The sequence below is a fragment of the Rhinichthys klamathensis genome, unplaced genomic scaffold, assembly GCF_029890125.1.
Source record: "Rhinichthys klamathensis goyatoka isolate OS25496 unplaced genomic scaffold, OSU_Roscu_1.1 h1tg000029l_1, whole genome shotgun sequence".
Taxonomy (NCBI): domain Eukaryota; kingdom Metazoa; phylum Chordata; class Actinopteri; order Cypriniformes; family Leuciscidae; genus Rhinichthys; species Rhinichthys klamathensis.
Window position 1 is genome coordinate 3,000,001 of NW_026606579.1, and position 22,380 is coordinate 3,022,380.

The following is a 22,380-nucleotide window of genomic DNA, read 5'->3' on the forward strand; positions in this document are numbered from 1 at the left end:
ATGCATAAACCCTACTTCATATTAATGACATATGTCATGTCATGGTTATGAAGGTGTCATGTCAGTCTTATGCACACCCCTTCAAGTAAAGTGTTACCAAAATATTTGATAAAAAAAAGGCAAACTACAGCAACAGGTTTTATTTTATTATGCAAATAAATTCATAGAAAAAACAAAAAGCTCACCGGGAAAAAGCATACACTGACTACAACATAATCCTATTTCGTTGGTTCTGGCATGTGTTCATAATTTCTTTCTGAAAGCCTGGCAAAAAAAGGATGTCCATACAATTTGGCATGTTTAATTGTGTTATCATCACAAATAAAACAAATTGACTCCAAGCACAACTACGCAATCTTCTTACAAAATCTTTAACAAATGTTTAATAATATTTAAGTAAAGTAAATTACTTTTGACCACTCTAATATATTTTCGTTTGTATTTAAGTACATTGTACAGACAATGCATTACAGGATTGCTTTCTCTGTGAAGGATAAACATTTTTACCATAAACAAGCTACATAATCACAAGACAAATCAATGTTGTACTCATGCTGTCCATGTACAGTAGGTTTCAGAACAGAGTTTGAATGTGAATAAGTCAGTCAGTTCCACAAATAAAAACTACAATGACCCAGATATCAAATGTATTATTTGAGTTATCAGCACACAAACTGAATCTACAGGACTTGTACGGTCTATGAGTGTGACGGAGAGGTGCAACGACAAATCTCACTGTCATACAGATGGAAACAGAGCAGGCCAACACACCCACAGTACGAGAGAGAGAGAGAGAGAGAGAGAGAGAGAGAGAGAGAGAGAGAGAGAGAGAGAGAGAGAGAGAGGAGAGAGAGAGAGAGAGAGAGAGAAGAGAGAGAGAGAGAGAGGAGAGAGAGAGAGAGAGAGAGAGAGAGAGAGAGAATCACAGTCTAGACTCATTATTACTAAACTGCACTTATGCATGCAGCTCTACTATACGTTCATTTCCTTGGCAAATGACTGTAATTATTATTACTCAACAGCAGCGAGTTACAAATGTCATCTGACATGCAGCGTTTGAAAAGCTTCATATTAAACCGTATAGAAAAGATCATCATAATAATAATACTGTTGACTATAAAGGTCTCTTGTTGTTTATAAAAAGTTGCATAATATAAGATTTAAAGGGGCTAAATCATCTTGGTAATGTGCTCATTAATATATGACCACCCTCATTTGCACCCTGGCAAGTTCAGCCAATCAAAACAGAGCTCATTTACATACTTAAAGGTACAGTAGTAGTAAAAACAGCTCCACAGTGTAAAAAATGATTTCACTAAACTGTAAATGAAAGAGTATGTTTTACAAGAAAATACAATTTTAGTTTTTCTACTTAATTTAATGTGTTACTTGCTATTTCTTTGCAATTATTGGTCAAATTTGCTAGCAATTTCGGAGTGAAAATTGTTTCACAGTAAATCCTAAACCATTTATTTTTTAATGAACTTCGGAAACAATTTAGTTTTTTCTGTACTTTTCAGCTGCTCAACTCAAACCATTCACCTGTAGAGACGTTTTTCATTATCCGATCAATTTTCGAAAAAGAAATTTACTTAAATTACAAAGAAACAACAAGTAACATTGAATTAAACGTGAAATTTTGAAAAACTAGTGTTTACTTTGTAAAACGTATTCCAATGATCTTCGTTTTATTTGAGAAGTTATTTTTTTACACTGTGTTTAACTCACTGGTTGCAAATGTCATTTTCATGTGAACAACAGCAAGTGCTCAGATTTACCTTTATTTCACAAACTCAGTCTAGTTCAACTGTGTGTCTTAATTTAGTCTGTGAAAGCATGTGTGCGCGAGACAGACAGGTTGACTAAGAGATGCACTAGAGAGCGAGACAGGCTTCTGAGTGCCATTCAGACGAGGACATCTTTCCCGCCCGGCTGAAGTGACTCCTAATAGTTAAACCTGGACTAGCAGCCCGGCTCAACTCAACTCAACTCAACAGGATAATTGCGGCTGCCGGCGTACAGTAGCACAGTGAAGAGGCCTTCACTTAATGGAGTATACAGTATTTACACACCAACAGAGAGTGAAGAGCCTTAAATGTCAGCGCTTAACACCGCCGCTCCATGTAAACTGAACCGTGTGAGTTAGACGTGTGACAGCTTGAGTGTCTAAACCATTTAACCTTGCACTACACAAGCTAATATTTTCCAATTACGCTCTCCGAGTGACACCAAGTAAAGTTTCACGTGCATAAAGGAGCACGACACTGGAGATAATCTGATCAGCGTCTTGAAGGTGAATGTTTTGTGGAGGAATGTGAAATAGAAATCCGTTTGCTGTGGTTTCACAGCTTTCTGGGAGAAAGACGAGCCGTTTACAGGCAAAGCTGCATCGATTCTGCATCTGATGAAAAAGGACACGCGGGTCAATCGGATAAGACGTCGAGCTCCCGGTGACTGGATCGGTTTTATCCAAGTTTGGAGTTTCAAGACGCCGAGGAAGAAACGTTATGATCCAGAAGCCTGCAGAGAGGACACACACAGTCCAAAACATCACCCCCAAAACATGAGAAAGAAAAGGAAAAAAGGAGCAATAGAACAGGACAGAGGAGGAAAAAAGGGAGAAAAGATGAAAGGTGACCTCTGTAAACTTTAGCATACGGTTCCGTCATTAATGAATAAGAACACAGGAACAAACGAGTAACGCAATATTAACACTCTAGTGACAACTATTAACTAACATTCAGTATGAGGAGTTGTGCAGTCTGACATCACAAACCATTTTCCCATTGTAATATTCTTTGGTTCTGATAAATCATTCTCTCCTTCACTCTTTAAAATTAAATCTAAAATAATCAATGAGAGAACCTTACAACATTTAACTGTTAACTTACAGGCAAAGTCATGGGACTCTGTCTATGACAGTGTGACTCCTGATACTGCATATGACAGTCTGATAAAGATTATTCAAGATTCCATCAAGGACACAATTCCTGAGAAGACTGTCAGATGCAGTGCTACTCTCCAGAACCCTTGGATCACAAAGGGGATTTTGAAGTCAATTAAATATAAAGCTAAGCTTTATAAATCTTACATAAAAAGCCCTTCTATCTTAAAAAAAGAGAAATATATTTCATATAAAAATAAACTAACACAGATCATAAGAATAAGAAAACGAATTCACTATACCGAACTGTTAAAAGGTTCGCAGGGGGACTGCAGGAGGACATGGAATGTTCTAAATGAAGTTCTTAATAGGAGGCATAAACCGACTGTTCTACCTGACATTGGTGATGCCAAAGCTGATCTAACACAGACTTTTAATGACCATTTTGCTTCAATAGGTGCAAATTTGTCTAAAAAGATAAGCCAACCCCAGGATGTCACCTTTAAGCACTTTCTCTCTGGTAGCTACACTCACTCATTTTTTATGATGCCAGCAGACGGTACTGAACTCCTCAAGATCATTTTGGACTTGAGGAGCTCATGCTCAGCTGGTGTGGATGGAATATGCAGTAGGATCATGAAGGCAGTAGCGAACATTATTGTAGAACCATTGGCTCATTGTATTAATCTTTCTTTATTTACTGGTACTGTACCAAAAATGACAAAAATTGCTAAGATAATTCCAATTTTTAAATCTGGTGACAGAAATGATATGAGCAATTCCCGGCCCATATCAATTCTACCCACTTTCGCTAAAGTAATGGAGAAAGTGGTACACAATAGACTTAGTGGTTATCTTGACAAATTGGATATTCTTGTCCCTTCACAATATGGTTTTAGAAAAAAGAGCACAACCTGTATGGCAATACTCGACTTAATAGAACAAATTAATGACTGTATTGAAGAGGGAAAATGCGGTGTTGGTGTCTTCTTGGACCTATCAAAAGCATTTGACACCATTGACTTTGATATCTTATTATACAAATTACACCATTATGGTATCAGAGGTCTAGCACTTGAATGGTTCAGAAGTTATCTAAATGAGAGGGAACAGTATGTCCATGTCGATGATCAAAACTCTACTTGTATACCTATAATCTATGGGGTCCCCCAAGGTTCAATCTTGGGTCCACTTCTATTCATTATATACATAAATGATTTTATAAATTCCTCTAAAATATTTCATAAAATAATTTTTGCTGACGACACAAATCTATTTGCATCACACAGAAACCCACATATACTACAAGATATAGTAAACTCAGAGTTAACTAAAGTTGACTCCTGGTTTAAATAACAAACTGTCATTAAATATTAGCAAAACAAATTTCATCTTATTTAATGCGAACAAAAAAATCAGCTTTTTTTAAAAACACTGCACAATGCCTGATTAAAATCAATGGGCAGGTAATAAAAAGAGTATACTCAACAAAATTTTGGGGGGTCCTCATTGATGAATCTCTTAGCTTTAAATGTCATATTGACCATCTAGTAAATAAATTATCAAAGTATGTTGGCTTGTTTTATAAGATCAGGCACTTTCTTCCTCTGTCTGCCCTTATGATGATGTATAAAACTCTCTTTGAACCACATCTTATCTATTGTAATGTGATATGGTGCAACACCTTTACAAGTCATCTTAAAAAACTCGAAACCTTGCAAAAGAAAGCCATACGGGCTCTGTCCTGGTCGGAGATAAATTCCCCGACCCGCCCCTTTTTTTATCACTTTAAGATATTAAGACTGGCTGAGCTAAATAAATATCATAATGCCTGTCTAATGTTTCAAATCGTAAATAGCCTGAACCCTAGGTTGAGTAGTCTTGTTCCTTTCTACAGCCCCCGGCATACATACCAAACGAGAATCAAACCACTTATATTCGGAAAATACCGCCGACATGTGCGCACCAGTATGAGTGTTGTTTGTAAGGGGCCGCAGATCTGGAACGGGATTGATGATGGTCTTAAGGTGTTGCCCACTATCTCCAACTTCAAAAGACAATTAAAACATAAGTTCTTATTAACCTATATCTAATTCTAAAACTGACTTTCATGGATTACTGGGATGTGTGTATGATTGTATGAGTGAGTATGTTGTTAATACGTATGTTGTGGTATTCCCTGTGTGCACTTATTGTGTTCCCACTGTACCTTGTCTATAATTACTTGTACAAGAACCATGGGCCCCTATTTATAAGCTTTTTAGCTTCTTTGGGAGACCCATTTCATGATACTTAACCTACTTTGTATCTTCAAACTGTACTACTGTAATGTGTTGAAGAGGTATTGTATTGTGAATAAACAAACAAACAAACAAACAAGAATCAAATTAGGCAAGGCAAGGCAAGGCAAGGCAAGGCAAGTTTATTTATATAGCACATTTCATACACAATGGCAATTCAAAGTGCTTTACATAAAAAAAATCAAAAGAAATAGGAATAATTAAAACAGTTAAGAATAAAGAGATTAAAATAATCAAAAGAAATAAGAATAATTAAAGCAGTTTAGAATAAAAATTAAATAAAATACAGTACAAACAGTCGGACACAGTGGCACAGTGCTCATTCAGTAAATGCATAGCTAAACAGAAGTGTCTTGAGTCTGGATTTGAATGTGACTACTGTAGGAGCACATCTGATCTCCTCTGGAAGCTGGTTCCAGCTGCGGCTGGCATAGTAGCTAAAAGCAGACTCACCATGCTTAGAGCGAACCCTTGGTATTTCTAGCTGATGTGATCCTAATGATCTGAGTGATCTGTTGGGTTTATATTCAGTGAGCATATCTGCAATGTATTTAGGTCCTAGGCCATTAAATGATTTATATACCAGTAATAATACTTTAAAATCAATCCTAAATGTAACTGGGAGCCAGTGTAAAGACCTGAGGACTGGTGTGATGTGTTCATATTTTCTGGTTCTGCTCAGAATCCTGGCAGCAGCGTTCTGTATGAGCTGCAACTGTCTTATGGTCTTTTTAGGAAGGCCAGTGAGGAGTCCATTACAATAATCCACCCTGCTAGTGATGAAAGCATGCACAAGTTTCTCTAAGTCTTGACTGGAAACAAAGCATCTAATTCTTGCAATATTTTTCAGATGATAGTATGCTGATTTAGTTATTGATTTGATATGACTACTGAAACTAAGGTCTGACTCTAGAGACACACCCAGATTCCTCACTTGATTTTTAGTTGTTAGACCCCTAGCGTCAAGGTATGCATTCACCTTGAGAACTTCATCTTTGTTGCCAAACGCAATGACTTCAGTTTTGTCTTTGTTTAACTGAAGAAAGTTTTGGCACATCCAATTGTTTACTTCCTCAATGCATTGGCACAGGGAGTCAATGGGGCTGTAATCGTTAGGCGATAGGGCTAAGTAGAGCTGTGTGTCGTCTGCATAGCTGTGGTAAGAGATTCGGTTCTTTCTCATTATTTGGCTCATTGGGAGCATGTACAGGTTGAATAGGAGTGGCGCAAGAATTGAGCCTTGAGGGACTCCGCATGTCATGGATGTCCACTCAGACTTATGGTCTCCTATACTCACATAATAACCTCTCCCTTCTAAGTATGACCTGAACCATTTTAGGACTATCCCAGAAAGCCCCACCCAGTTTTCCAGCCTGTCAAGAAGTATGTCGTGATCGACAGTGTCAAATGCAGCGCTGAGGTCGAGTAGTACCAGCACTGATAATTTGCCGTTATCAGTGTTTAAGCGAATATCATTTATTATCTTTATGAGCGCTGTCTCTGTGCTGTGATGCGATCTGAAACCAGATTGAAAATTGTCAAAGTATCCATTCGAGATTAAGAATTTGTTCAGCTGATTGAAGACAACTTTTTCAATGATCTTGCCTATGAAAGGAAGATTTGAGATCGGTCTATAGTTGCTTAATATGGTCTTATCCAGATTGCTCTTTTTCAGGAGGGGCTTGACAACTGCAGTTTTCAGGGAGTTTGGAAAATTCCCAGAGATAAGTGAGGCATTTACCACTTCTAGGAGATCAGCTTCTAAACAGTTTAACACACTTTTGAAGAAAGATGTGGGAAGTGCGTCAAGGGCGCAGGTTGATGTTTTAAGGTGCTGTACGGTTTCTTTTAAAATTTTGCCATCAATTTCATCAAAATCAGACATAGTAGCTGCTTTCTCAGGTTGTGGTCTGATCTGTCTGACCCCAGTGCAGCTCAATGATGTGCTGATCACCTTTCTGATATTATTGATTTTCTCAGAGAAGAACGAAGCAAACTCCCTGCACTTTCTGTCTGAGAGCAATTCATTGGGAATCTGGCTTGGGGGGTTTGTCAGTCTCTCTACAGTAGCAAAAAGAGTGCGTGTGTTGTTTAAGTTGCTGTTTATAATATTTGAGAAGAAAGTCTGTCTAGCTTTGCCTAGTTCCATATTGAAAGCATGGATGGTGTCTTTGTAGATGTTATAATGGACTACAAGTTTGGTCTTCCGCCACAAATTAGTAAGTAACAGCGCTCAGTTGAATGAGGTAGATCATTATTAGCTATTCAGTAACTACATTTTTTTCATACCTCCCAGAGAACTATAAGAACTACTATATACAGGTTCAAATTTAACAATGTATAATTAATAAGTAAAAAAAAAAATTGTAATACGGTAATGGTAACCCACTAGTGACTCAAGTGTTACCAAAGGAATAACGAATTATTTGGATCAGTATTGTAAAGTGAACATCATGATAACTACCTAATATTGTAAGCCATTGTAGCTTTTAAGGTTTTTGTAAGGTGTTGAATAGTAATTCCTTCCGATGGATTTGGGAACACTTGAGTCATCAGTGTGTGTTCCCATGATCTTCACTTTCGAACACTACGATCTACTATCCAAATAATTAGTACACCCTTTAGAAGGATGTAGTAACACTTGAGTCATTACTATCCAAAACCTCAAAAGCTTACTGACAATCAGAGCTACCAGAGAAAAACAGAAGAGATTGACAATAATCCATATTTAAAAAAAGAATGACGAGAAAAGGCCATTGAGAGACACACTAAACTTGGAGACACTGGAGTGTGAGTTTCACATCCCTATTGAGTTCGAGTTTGGCACACACTGCCCTTGAACTCAACACTGTGTGTGTGTGTGTGTGTGTGTGTGTGTGTGTGTGTACGACTATCTTTGTGAGGACCAGTTTGAGTTTTAGACCATTGGAATGAGGACAAAGAGAGTAAAGCGAGGACATTTTGGCCGGTCCTCACTTTCTGAGACCCCTTTAAAGGCCTGTTTGAGGGTCAAGACTTGGTTTTAGGGATAAGGTTATAATTAGGTTAAGGGTTCGGGTTAAGCACTTAGTTGTGATGAGTAAGGTTAGGGTAAGCGGCTAGAGATTGCATTGTGTCAATGAATGTCCTCATAAAGATAGATGTACAAGAGTGAGTGAGTGTGTGTGTGTGTGTGTGTGTGTGTGTGTGTGTGTGTGTGTGTGTGTGTGTGTGTGTGTGTGTGTGTGTGTGTGTGTGTGCGTGTGATGAAAAAAGCATCCCATTTTAGCTTCAAACTAACTATTTGTACACCTGAAGTATAAAGCACACGCTCTTTCCTGCTTTAAAGTCTTTCTTGTACCTGTTATTGCTGCAAAGGTATGAGAACGACCTCTCTATAACCTCCCATGAGCATGATGTAATGCTCTATTTTTACTCCTTATTTGAAGAATAAACTCAAGCAAAAGTTACATGCATGTGTGAGAAGAGTTGACAATGACAACAGGCAAAGAGGACATGTTTAAAGATGAAAGATGTCAGGATGAGAAAGGTTTGTACAGTACGATCTCATCTGAACGGATGGAAATGTAGACATCAGAAAAACGTCTCTTGATCCCCCGCAAAAAAAGCTGACAGCATATGTGATCCGTACAGTGATATCTGACAAGAGAATGCGTCCATTGAAAACGGCTAAAGCTGTGGATTTATGAAGTGTGATATTGGTACTGTATATAAAGGTGCGAGAGTTGAAATGTCAACGTAGAGTTTTTGTTACACCATATTTGCATGGATTGTGGTGGGTTTACTAATGTATATACACAGGCACATGGAGTAGGCTAATGCAAAAATGCTGTATAGAGCATTCAAACAATCATTATCATAGTTATTTCATCTGAATGCCAACAAAATTGCTCGTACCGTGATATTTTGCACTCATTCCTACCTCATTCTTTCAAAACATTAAACTCTATTAAACACTCACGCGCTGAAATGCTGTCAAAGCACGTCTTGAAAGTTTTCCTCCATTAGTTAAAGATCAGTAGAGCGGCTTCGTTTTCAGTGTCATCTAAAGATAAACGTAGGCGAAGTATGTCTTGATGCTTTTTAACAGTCGCAGACTCAATGCGACAGGTTGGAGTGTGTGTATGTACACACAACATCTGTACAAAAGTTTGATTTGCTATTTAATCAGCGATTAGTGAAAGCAGCGCGTGTGTGTGTGTGGCCTCGGTGGTCCGAACGGCTTCATTAAGCCTGTGTTACTCTCTCCAGCGGGGCGTTTGAAGCCGTGGACCGGCTCAGCCGAGGACTTGAAAGCAGTTTGTGCAGATACGGGGAAAAGCCTATGCAATTATCACAGCACAAAAGACAGTCCTGGCCGGAATGAGCACACTAATGCATGTGTGTGAGATTCAAACGAGCTGAACATGAAAGCCAAACCCACTCTCGTCCACAGTACACAAAACCAAAACATCAGCATCGAGCGACAGCTTGTTTAACATGGCACCCTGCATTCGGTTTAATTTCTCCACACATCTTTCTCTCTCGCATTTTACACCAACAGTGGTTCGCAGTGTCCTCCCGTCAGCAGCGAGAAAGACAGATCTGTAATTACTGTCTCGCACTAAAATGACACACAGAGCCTATAAACGGTGCACTTCAAGGAAGATGCTAATGTTGGACTTTGGACTAAAAACACTGGTCAGTATGTCGCATATACATGCATGTTTGTCTCAGTGCATGAACACAAGCACTATGCAATCAGAAAGCAGCCACAGGCAACTGCTACTAATGTACATGCAACAAGTGTTTCAGCAATGATAGTAAACAATGACAGATTTGAAAAGCAGTGCTTCCATTGAGATAAATGGAGATGTTTTGGAGGGTGAACATGATTGAAATGCCTCCACGTCCAGAGGGAAAAGCCTCCTCAGAAGTGGTTTTAATCAACTGCAAACTTGCATACATTTTTTTTCTGGTGTGAAAATGCCCAATTTTGTCATTTACTCACTCTCATTTTTGGCGAACTGCTCCTTTAAGACTCACGCTATACATATTCTTGTTAGTTATTCTGTTTCACTCAGACGTGCATCATATTATGGCAAAATTTAACACATTTATTTAACACATTATGGACACATTTTAGATGCACAATGACTTCATCATCATTATTATCAACTCAAGGCTCCAAAACTTTTTGGGTGAACTGTTCCTTTAAGACTCACGCTACATTCATTGTATCATTAATTATTATGTTTCACTCAGACATGCGTCACATTATGGAACAAAAACATGTTTTTTCATGTTGCTTTAAAACAAACAACAATTTACAGACATTTTAGATGCACAATGACATTATAATCATCATCAACAACTCATGGCTTGTTCTTAATTACATCATTGTTCTTCAAAATAGGTTTTGGAACCTTATTTGTGGCTGAAATGTTCCTTAAAAGATCCATGTTTCATTACTGCAATCGAACAACACGGACACTAACATCCCACGAAAAAAACGCCCACTGCCTCAACACATGCTAAACTCAACAAGATAATCAGCACTCAGCGAGTGATCTAAAGAAAATGACTGACAACAAAGTTTAAGCTGCCGGCATCAGCATTCGGCTCATCTGTGCCCATATAAATACACATAATCTGTATGACCGTGTTATTTTTCCCAGTGCATGAATCATCCACACAAACAATATGTCACACGCACTCATTTCAAACAGTGCCAGAGGATACGAGCAGACGCACACTGTGTTTAAAGGCAGGTTTGTGCTCGACTGAATTCCTGAAATCAATCGAACATGGGCGGCTGATGAGCGATAAGGTCACCATGGAAACGGTCTCGGCGCAGCATCTTCAGGCGTGCGCCAGTGTTAACCTCTTAAGTGGCAACGGCACGCTCGGCATCACAACACACACACGTCAACATGATCACAGCCTCCGCTACATTAACAGATGGATTAAAAGAGGCAGAAGACATCATGGGAGCACAATGATGCAAACTAGAAACTGCAAGGTGAATTCTGGGAAATGTGTCCTGCTAATAACATGTCTTTGTTAGAAGAAATTTACACATATTTAAACGCTCATTGAGAACAAAGAATCTTAAAGGGTTAGTTCACACAAAAATTTTAATTCTGTCATTAATTACTCATCCTCATGTCGTTCCAAACCCGTAAGACTTTCGTTCATCTTCGGAACACAAATAAAGATCTTTATGATGAAATCTGAGAGCTTTCTGTGTCTCCATTGACAGCGACGCAACTACCACTTTGACGCTTCAAAACGTTCATAAAGAGATTGTAAAACTAATCCATATGAATTGAGTGTTTTAGTCCAAATTTTCTGAAGAGACTCGATGGCTTTATATGATGAACAGATTTAATTATGCCTTTTCTTCACATATAAACATTAATCAGCGAACATGAACAAAATTTCATCCGAAACTGCTTGACGCGCGAGAACAAACCTCTTGCTGAAGCTCAAACGTGCAGCGTAACACGAGAATGAACCTCATTGGTTCTTGCTGAAGCTCAAACGTGATGCGTAACACGAGGATGAACCTCATTGGTTCTCACTGAAGCTCAAACGTGCAGCGTAACACGAGAATGAACCTCATTGGTTCTTGCTGAAGCTCAAACGTGATGCGTAACACGAGGATGAACCTCATTGGTTCTCGCTGAAGCTCAAACGTGCTGCGTAACAAGAATGAACCTCATTGGTTCTCACTGAAGCTCAAACGTGATGCGTAACACGAGAATGAACCTCATTGGTTCTTGCTGAAGCTCAAACGTGATGCGTAACACGAGGATGAACCTCATTGGTTCTCGCTGAAGCTCAAACGTGCTGCGTAACACGAGAATGAACCTCATTGGTTCTCACTGAAGCTCAAACGTGATGCGTAACACGAGAATGAACCTCATTGGTTCTTGCTGAAGCTCAAACGTGCTGCGTAACACGAGAATGAACCTCATTGGTTCTCGCTGAAGCTCAAACGTGCTGCGTAACACAAGAATGAACCTCATTGGTTCTTGCTGAAGCTCAAACGTGATGTGTAACACAAGAATGAACCTCATTGGTTCTTGCTGAAGCTCAAACGTGATGTGTAACATGAGGATGAACCTCATTGGTTCTCGCGGAAGCTCAAACGTGCTGCGTAACAAGAATGAACCTCATTGGTTCTCACTGAAGCTCAAACGTGCTGCGTAACAAGAATGAACCTCATTGGTTCTCACTGAAGCTCAAACGTGATGTGTAACACGAGAATGAACCTCATTGGTTCTCGCTGAAGCTCAAACGTGCTGCGTAACACAAGAAGGAACCTCATTGGTTCTCGCTGAAGCTCAAACGTGCTGCGTAACACGAGAATGAACCTCATTGGTTCTCGCTGAAGCTCAAACGTGCTGCGTAACACGAGAATGAACCTCATTGGTTCTCGCTGAAGCTCAAACGTGCTGCGTAACACAAGAATGAACCTCATTGGTTCTCGCTGAAGCTCAAACGTGCTGCGTAACACAAGAATGAACCTCATTGGTTCTCGCTGAAGCTCAAACGTGCTGCGTAACACAAGAATGAACCTCATTGGTTCTCGCTGAAGCTCAAACGTGCTGCGTAACACGAGAATGAACCTCATTGGTTCTCGCTGAAGCTCAAACGTGCTGCGTAACACGAGGATGAACCTCATTGGTTCTCGCTGAAGCTCAAGCGTGATGTGTAACACGAGAATGAACCTCATTGGTTCTCACTGAAGCTCAAGCGTGATGTGTAACACGAGAATGAACCTCATTGGTTCTCGCTGAAGCTCAAACGTGCTGCGTAACACGAGAATGAACCTCATTGGTTCTCGCTGAAGCTCAAACGTGCTGCGTAACACAAGAATGAACCTCATTGGTTCTCACTGAAGCTCAAACGTGCTGCGTAACACGAGAATGAACCTCATTGGTTCTCACTGAAGCTCAAACGTGCTGCGTAACACGAGAATGAACCTCATTGGTTCTCGCTGAAGCTCAAACGTGCTGCGTAACACAAGAATGAACCTCATTGGTTCTCGCTGAAGCTCAAACGTGCTGCGTAACAAGAATGAACCTCATTGGTTCTCGCTGAAGCTCAAACGTGCTGCGTAACAAGAATGAACCTCATTGGTTCTCGCTGAAGCTCAAACGTGCTGCGTAACACGAGAATGAACCTCATTGGTTCTCGCTGAAGCTCAAACGTGCTGCGTAACACGAGAATGAACCTCATTGGTTCTCGCTGAAGCTCAAACGTGCTGCGTAACAAGAATGAACCTCATTGGTTCTCGCTGAAGCTCAAACGTGCTGCGTAACACGAGAATGAACCTCATTGGTTCTCACTGAAGCTCAAACGTGATGTGTAACACAAGAATGAACCTCATTGGTTCTTGCTGAAGCTCAAACGTGATGTGTAACACAAGAATGAACCTCATTGGTTCTCACTGAAGCTCAAACGTGATGTGTAACACAAGAATGAACCTCATTGGTTCTCGCTGAAGCTCAAACGTGCTGCGTAACACGAGAATGAACCTCATTGGTTCTCACTGAAGCTCAAACGTGATGTGTAACACGAGAATGAACCTCATTGGTTCTTGCTGAAGCTCAAACGTGCTGCGTAACACGAGAATGAACCTCATTGGTTCTCACTGAAGCTCAAACGTGATGTGTAACACAAGAATGAACCTCATTGGTTCTTGCTAAAGCTCAAACGTGCTGCGTAACACGAGAATGAACCTCATTGGTTCTCGCAGAAGCTCAAACGTGCTGCGTTACACGCGAGAATGAGCAATTTAAGTATTTTTAAATTTTGGATGAACAATCCCTTTAATCTTAGTCAGTTTGTCAAGGTCACAGTTACTTCTCATTAAAAATTGAGAGAGCAGACAAAGCCTGAGATGACATGTCTACAGAAACAATTAATTATTGATTTGATCAACAGCTCTGATGAGCACCTCGTCTCCTTGTTTGGTCCATCAAAATTCAATCAATCACGACAAATTAACCAACTCAAGTTAAACTCCCAGTTTACAACCAAACTTCCAATTTGACAGCCAATAATATCATGAAAATGGCATAATATGGGTTAGGTTGACCATTAATGTGAACATCAGTCTAAAACACTTTCTCTCATTGTAATCATTTGAAGTAAATTGACCTTGTTTCTCTAAATAAAGAAAACTTTTAATTAAACAACTGATAAGGTAAAAACTGGAAAAAATGTATCCTTATAGTTGAGTAACAACAATATGAGGATTGCACCATAATCAGAGCAAAATAAGTTAAGACATTTACTCAGAAAACAAAGCAGGAAAGGAAAAGATCTTTAAAACTGTATCTGCCTGATCTCTACAGTGCATCTGAATTTGCCTGCAATAATCTCAATAATTAATATTTTTCTTTCCCACTGACGTTACCAGCCTCCTCCAACCCATCGTTTAATTAAGACTATTTCAAATGCCGACTAGAATTTGAAGGCGGACTTCATAAAGAAGCTCCATTATGGTTCTGGGTTGTGTCACGTAAGTGTGGGAGGGCTGTGATTATTTTCTCTCCCTTAATCAGGCCAAATTTAACCAAGAGTGTTTTAACAGAGGATAAAATGCCTGCACTTGAGAAGTGCTACGTCCTGGACAAACTGAGATTTAAAGGACGCGCTTTCATCACAGATATGTGACTGACACCTGTTACTAATGTAAATCTGGAGATTACGCGCGTTCAGATGTATAGGCACGGGCGCGTAAAAACACAGATCTTCACGCATGCATGCATGGTCTGTGATTTGTTTGCTTTGTCTAGATTTGAGAGTTATTAATAATATGTGACACCTGCCTCTCCAATACGTGTTTCTGACCATTACGATTCATGCACGAGCGCTTACGAGCACACATTTTTAATGCATGCACGAGTTGTGATGTCTTTACTAAGTTTGTTGGAATTGTAACAGGTTTTAAACAGTTTTAGGTGACAAGGACACGCTATCGTCCCTATCCTGTCACGTTTCCAGCACACATTACGCACATGTTTAGAAGCATGCATGAGAACTTAAACGCAAAACAGACTTATCTGCACGCATGCCTGAGTTTAGACGTTGTTTGGATGTTCTACTTAAGCACTGGAAGAGAGTCGCGCGCGCGCGCAACCGTTTGGAGACTCCGCGCTGCGCTCTTACCCGGGCGGCTCTAGAGGAGTACGGGTCCTCAAACAGGTTCCAGATGACCGGCTGCCACTTCCTCCACCTGCTGACGGTGCCGTCTGCGGACACCACATCCTCGATGCCCAGTCGCTTGCCGTACTCGTCGTCCTCGTCGTTGTCCACGTTCATCTCGAAAACATCCAGCGCCTCTTCAGCATCCCGGTGCTGTCGGTAGGTCATCCAGCAGCACGGCTCCACGTCCGTCTCATCGATGCCCCAGAAGGACAGCTCCTCCTCGAACAGCGGACCGCACACGTCCGCCGGGCAGTGCAGCTTCCCGGTCCGGTAGTAGTTGAGCACGTAGGCGAAGACACCCGGGTGCCGGTCGAAGAAGTACTCGTTGCTGCGCGCGTTGTACTCGATGAACCCCGGAACTTGTTGCAGCTGGTCCAGAACCGACTCGAGGTCCGACTCGGAGGCGAGCAGGGCCAGACGCGTGCCCGGCAGGGTCTTCAACGTGGTCCGGTAAGTTTCGTGCCTCGTGCCCCCGACGTTGAGGATTACCCTCTCGTGCTCGTCGAACTTGCCCATCTCTCAGAGTGAGACATGACGCGAGGGGAGTAACGTTACTCTACGATGCTGTGGCGATGCTTGAGTACTCCAATAGTTCACGAACAGCCTCATTGAACTGAAGTGTTGAACTGAAGGCTTCGCTTTATTCCTGGCGCGCGAGAGGAGAACTCACTCACGCTCCCAAAGGCGCGTCTCTGAGGGGAATGAGCGCGCGCCTCCGACCAGCCCTGTGCGCGCAGACAGGTAAAAGGCGCGAGAGCTCTTCCTTCTATCGACCCATCATCACCTGAGAGCAACAAGCTCCTCTCTCTCTCTCTCTCTCTCTCTCTCTCTCTCTCTCTCTCTCTCTCTCTCTCTCTCTCTCTCTCTCTCTCTCTCTCTCTCTCTCTCTCTCTCTCTCTCTCTCTCTCTCTCTCTCTCTCTCTCTCTCTCTCTCTCTCTCTCTCTCTCTCTCTCTCTCTCTCTCTCTCTCTCTCTCTCTCTCTCTCTCTCTCTCTCTCTTCAGTGGCATTCGGCACAAATATAGCCTATTCATATAAATATGATGTCATATGATGGTTGTCACACCAGCTCGAGATGTTCAAATTAGATTCTGAATATGTTTAACTCTTTACAGGCTTGAATCTGTCTGATGCGTCTTTTCCTGAATGAACTCGCTGAATCAGTCAAAGCAGTCACTGAATTAACTTTAAGCTACCTGTACTTTCATTGACGGAATATTTTAATAAAATACATTTCTTTCAACAAAGAAACCCTAACCTATTTGTTTACCATAAAAATCTACAGGTAGTAATAAAAAAAATAGTGTGTCGTGAACATTAGGGGCATTTAATACTATTAAAAAACTAAATGTACTCAAAGTGAGTAATACTGGAAAGTAGAAGCATCCATTTAACAATTTAAAGGTGGATGGTGTTTTCTAAGTGTGCAAAACAGAGTTTCCATTCTCTAGGGCAGAGAGCGAATCACAGCTGGACTGAGCCTAGAGTGATTCATCATCTCTGACTCACATGCACTCATTACAGTATCCACTGGTCTTTCCCACAAACAGAAAATAGCCACTGATTCTCTCACAAGCGGGAGCTGTGTTCTACCGGTTGAAGATCTGAAAGTTTGTGCATTCAAACCCCAAAAATATTTATTGGCAGATAGATGGATGGACGGACGGTCGGGTGGATGGATGGATGGACGGGCAGATGGACGGACGGACGGAAGGACGGGCAGGTGGACGGTGGATGGACGGACGGGCGGATGGATGGACAGGCGGACGGATGGATGGGTGGACGGATGGATGGACGGACGGACGGATGGATGGGCGGATGGATGGATGGGCGGATGGATGGACGGGTGGATGGATGGACGGGTGGATGGATGGACGGGTGGATGGACAGGCGGACGGATGGACAGGCGGACGGATGGATGGGTGGACGGATGGATGGACGGATGGATGGACGGGTGGATAGATGGACGGGTGGATGGATGGACGGGTGGATGGACAGGCGGACGGATGGACAGGCGGACGGATGGATGGGTGGACGGATGGATGGACGGATGGATGGACGGGTGGATGGATGGACGGGTAGATGGATGGACGGGTGGATGGATGGACGGGTGGATGGACAGGCGGACGGATGGACAGGCGGACGGATGGATGGGTGGACGGATGGATGGACGGATGGATGGACGGGTGGATGGATGGACGGGTAGATGGATGGACGGGTGGATGGATGGACGGGTGGATGGATGGACGGATGGATGGACGGGTGGATGGATGGATGGATGGATGGATGGACGGATGGATGGATGGGCGGATGGATGGACGGGTGGATGGATGGATGGATGGATGGACGGGTGGATGGATGGACGGATGGATGGACGGATGGATGGATGGGCGGATGGATGGACGGGTGGATGGATGGACGGATGGATGGACGGATGGATGGATGGGTGGATGGATGGATGGATGGACGGGTGGATGGATGGACGGATGGATGGACGGATGGATGGACGGGTGGATGGATGGATGGATGGATGGATGGACGGATGGATGGATGGATGGGCGGATGGATGGACGGGTGGATGGATGGACGGGTGGATGGATGGATGGATGGATGGGCGGATGGATGGACGGGTGGATGGATGGACGGACGGATGGATGGACGGGTGGATGGATGGACGGATGGATGGACGGGTGGATGGATGGACGGTGGATGGATGGACGGGTGGATGGATGGATGGATGGGCGGATGGATGGACGGGTGGATGGATGGACGGACGGATGGATGGACGGATGGATGGACGGGTGGATGAATGGACGGATGGATGGACGGGTGGATGGATGGGTGGATGGATGGACGGGTGGATGGATGGACGGGTGGATGAATGGACGGACGGATGGATGGACGGATGGATGGACGGGTGGATGGATGGAAGGACGGGCAGGTGGACGGTGGACGGATGGATGGTCGGACGGACAGATGGACGGGCGGATGGATGGACGGGTGGATGAATGGACGGACAGACGGACGGATGGGCGGATGGATGGACGGACGGACGGAAGGACGGGCAGGTGGACGGACGGATGGACGGACGGACAGATGGATGGGCGGATGGATGGATGGGCGGATGGATGGACAGGCGGACGGATGGATGGGCGGATGGATGGACGGACGGACGGAAGGACGGGCAGGTGGACGGATGGATGGACGGACGGACAGATGGATGGGCGGATGGATGGATGGGCGGATGGATGGACAGCCGGACGGATGGATGGACGGGTGGATGGATGGACGGACAGACGGACGGATGGGCGGATGGGTTGATGGATGGATGGATGGACGGACGGATGGACGGACGGGTGGACGGACAGATGGATGGACGGGTGGATGAATGGACGGGTGGATGGATGGACGGACGGATGGACGGGTGGACGGATGGGTGGATGGAAGGATGGGCGGATGAATGGATGGATGGGAGAATGGATGGGCGGGCAAGACATCTGGATGGATGGAAAGATGGACCAAGACAGACGAATGGACGGACGAACGGATGGATGGGCTAGACCTCTGAATGAATGGATTTAACTTTCATTTATTTTTATATTTATTTATGCATTCATTTATTTTTATATTTATTTCTCACATGTATTTATTTCCATATTTATTTTTTACTTTTCCATGTGCAACATGGAAATAAGGGAGGCGGTCTCTCATTTATTTATTTATTTATTATTAATCTCCACAGGTTTTGGGCCTGCTGGATTTATGACCTAAGTCTCAAAGCTGCTTCTCATCTTTCAGTTTCTACGAAAACATTGACACTGTGTGTAAAAACAGACAGGATTCACCTGTGCCACAAACCCCAGAGCAAAGATAGCAGCAGTCACACTGAGAAGAACATGTCTAAAGACACATGCATTCCCACACACCAGCGTATTAATCCTGTTTGCAAATACAGAATTAAAAATAGTATCAAGACTGGTTTGACATTGATAATTCATAAAGCCACAGGGAGGCTGCTATAACCAAGAGAAATCTTAAAACTACCTTTATCCCACATTTCTTTGCAACTTCAGAAGTCATATTCAACACTGCTTGATGTTTTTTTGCTCTAATGCATAACAGAGCTAAAATTAATGTGTCGTGAGCTGGTTTGGCAACACAAATGAATGTGGAAGCTTCCTCTGAGAATAAAACTGAACTGAACACTTTCCCTATGGACATTTTATATTTTGTGCATAGTTTATATAGGTCTTGGAACTGGGTACTGAACCTGAAATAAACAGGAAAGAAAGTGTTGCTCGCCTTATAAAACACTACAAATAATGAGTAGTTTCACTGTACAGTCCACAGCAAAAAGATACCAAGGTGCATTAGCTTTTCTCTTCAGACGTCCACAAATGCATCATATTTTGGTCACTGATGCACCACACGGTTTTGGCGCAGAGCTCTCATATCCAAAACTGACCTTGATTTAGTCATGCAATACATCCTCCTACTACTGTCTGTAGGTCTAGTGTAGATCTCTACGATGGGTCGCCGGTCTGTTCGGGTGGCTTCTGGACAAAAGGAAAAAAACTATTTGCACAATTGTGTCCATTTTAGACTGAAGAATTTTACGCTGTGAAATTTAAAAATGTTTCACTTAATCAGAATTTACGGAGCCCCCCTAGTCCCACTTTGTCAAAAAAAATTATTATAACTATCTCGTGGCCTCAAGATAGTATCTCGTCGTGGCCTCAAGATAGTATCTCTATCTTGAGGCCACGAGATAGTATCTTGAGGCCACGAGATACTATCTTGAGGCCACGAGATACTATCTTGAGGCCACGAGTTACTATCTTGAGGCCACGAGATAGAGATACTATCTTGAGGCCACGAGATAGGGGGGGGGGGGGGGTTACAATAAAAAAAATCAGCGCAGATGAAATACCTAATAAAATAAATTATGTCTGAAAATACTATTAGAAACAATATATACAAGCACTCCCTCATTAAGAGCACTTTGCTAGTACAGAACTGCCGCTCACTGGATATTTTCTCTTTTTCGGATCATTCTCTGTAATCCCTAAAGATGATTGTGTGTGAAAATCCCAGTAGATCAGCAGTTTCTGAAATACTCAGACCAGCCCGTTTGTCACCAACAACCATGCCATGTTCAGAGTCACTTAAATCAGCTTTCTTCCTCATTCTGATGCTCAGTTTGAACTTTAGCAGAACGTCTTGAGCATGTCTATGCCTATACATGTATTAAGTTGCCGCCATGTGATTGGCTGATTAGATATATTTGCATTAACAAGAAGCTGAAAGGTGGCCAATGTGTGTGTCTGTGTGTGTGTGTGTATATATATATATATATATGTGTGTGTGTGTGTGTGTGTGTGTGTGTGTGTGTGTGTGTGTGTGTGTGTGTGTGTGTGTGTGTGTGTGTGTGTGTGTGTGTGTGTGTGTGTGTGTGTGTGTGTGTGTGTGTGTACTACACACGTCCCTTCATCCTACCAGATGGCAATACCCAAATATTAAAGAATAAAACATATTTTTAAATGAATAACATAAGTGTTGTTCAGGTGTTTATTATTGCACTTTGTATTACATTTCTGGGCTTATTAGTCTCTAAATTAACAGCTTGTGTTCTTTTATTTTTATGCAGAAATAGTTTTAGGTCTTCTTTATATGCACTCCATGTTTTACCTGTTCATCTGCTGGCTAATGCAAGTATCTAATCCAAGGGTTAAGGACATTGTTTACCTTTATACAATAAAGAACGTTGATACAATGTTTGCTCACCATTCCCTGTCTCCTGAAGCAAAACCAGCTGAGAAATTAATAATTCTAGCAACAATCACATAATCAGAAGAGATCTTATAATGAAAAACCGTCTCGGGTCTCATTAAACTCCCCATATTAATTAAAAGTCTATTCCCAGAAAGACAGGACCAGGTACGAGGGCAAATGTGGTTAGCACATCCCATTAGGTGTGTAAACGCATTGATTAAGGTTGATGGGAGAGAAGCGGCTCTAATTGATGGAAGCAGATTATTCTGGGACGTCCAGCCCCTGTGGACTCAGTCTGGAAGGTGAAATCTCACAGCATTAATCCTCCTCTCTGTCATTAATTCACATGCATTCACCATGTCATGTCTGAGCTGCCAGCCAGACTTAAATGAAAACACAACACGCGCGCTGTGACATTAAACGAGTAATATATTACTAGTACTTAGGGATAAGATTCGCTGTTGGAAACACAGGGTCTGGAAACACGAGGGAAAGTATTTGATGTATTACACTATAGCGTCCTCTGTTGCTCGCACGAGGAACTGCATTCTTCAGGACTAGTTCGTGGTTTGAGGGTATGCACATAAACTAAGAAAAATATTTGTTCTTACAGTAACTTGAAAGAAATTTAAATGGATGAGCTGATGCCTTTAATGCTCATTTTTATGCTAATGCTATTCCTAGTTAGTACCTATACTAGTTGGCTATAACTTTTTATCAGACAAGTTCAAGTCTGGTCCACTTTGCAACTTATTCTGGACGTTGGGGCCAATCACAGTTCAATCCACAGACTGGTTGGTTGGCAGTCTATTGTTAAAAATAAAAGCAAGTGGCTTTCATCTAATTTCCAAGCATTTGATTAAGATCTATATAAATCTATTCTTAAATGAGACTTCCATAATAGTGCTCATTGTAAACATGACTGCCAGATATTGCATAGAAACGATTGTGTGCAAAATGCATCAGAGGATCAGTGAACGGCTGAATAATAGATCGACTTTGGCCGTAAATGGATGCACAAGGTTAGAAACAATATTTAGCAACATTTGCAACCAGCCTTTGACACAAGGCTTGATGGATTGATGTCATTCATGCCAAAGTCTGACCCATACCATTTACATGGCAAAACAGATATTGAGTTACATCAGACCAGGTGACTTCAGTTTTAAGGAGTTTGCTGGTCTTACCTGACAGTAATGAGAAGATCTCAGCTGCTGAACTC

General features: G+C 42.1%; 1 protein-coding gene across 1 annotated transcript in view; it reads right to left on the minus strand.

Moving 5' to 3' along the window:
- Positions 1-16,182, minus strand: part of kcnc2 (potassium voltage-gated channel, Shaw-related subfamily, member 2) — a 55,542-nt gene extending 39,360 nt beyond the window's left edge. The window contains exon 1 of the mRNA XM_056245281.1: positions 15,349-16,182. Within this exon, the coding sequence (XP_056101256.1) occupies positions 15,349-15,903 (555 nt within the window). The 5' untranslated portion in view covers positions 15,904-16,182. The remainder of the gene's footprint in view (positions 1-15,348) is intronic.
- Positions 16,183-22,380: the final 6,198 nt, after the last annotated feature.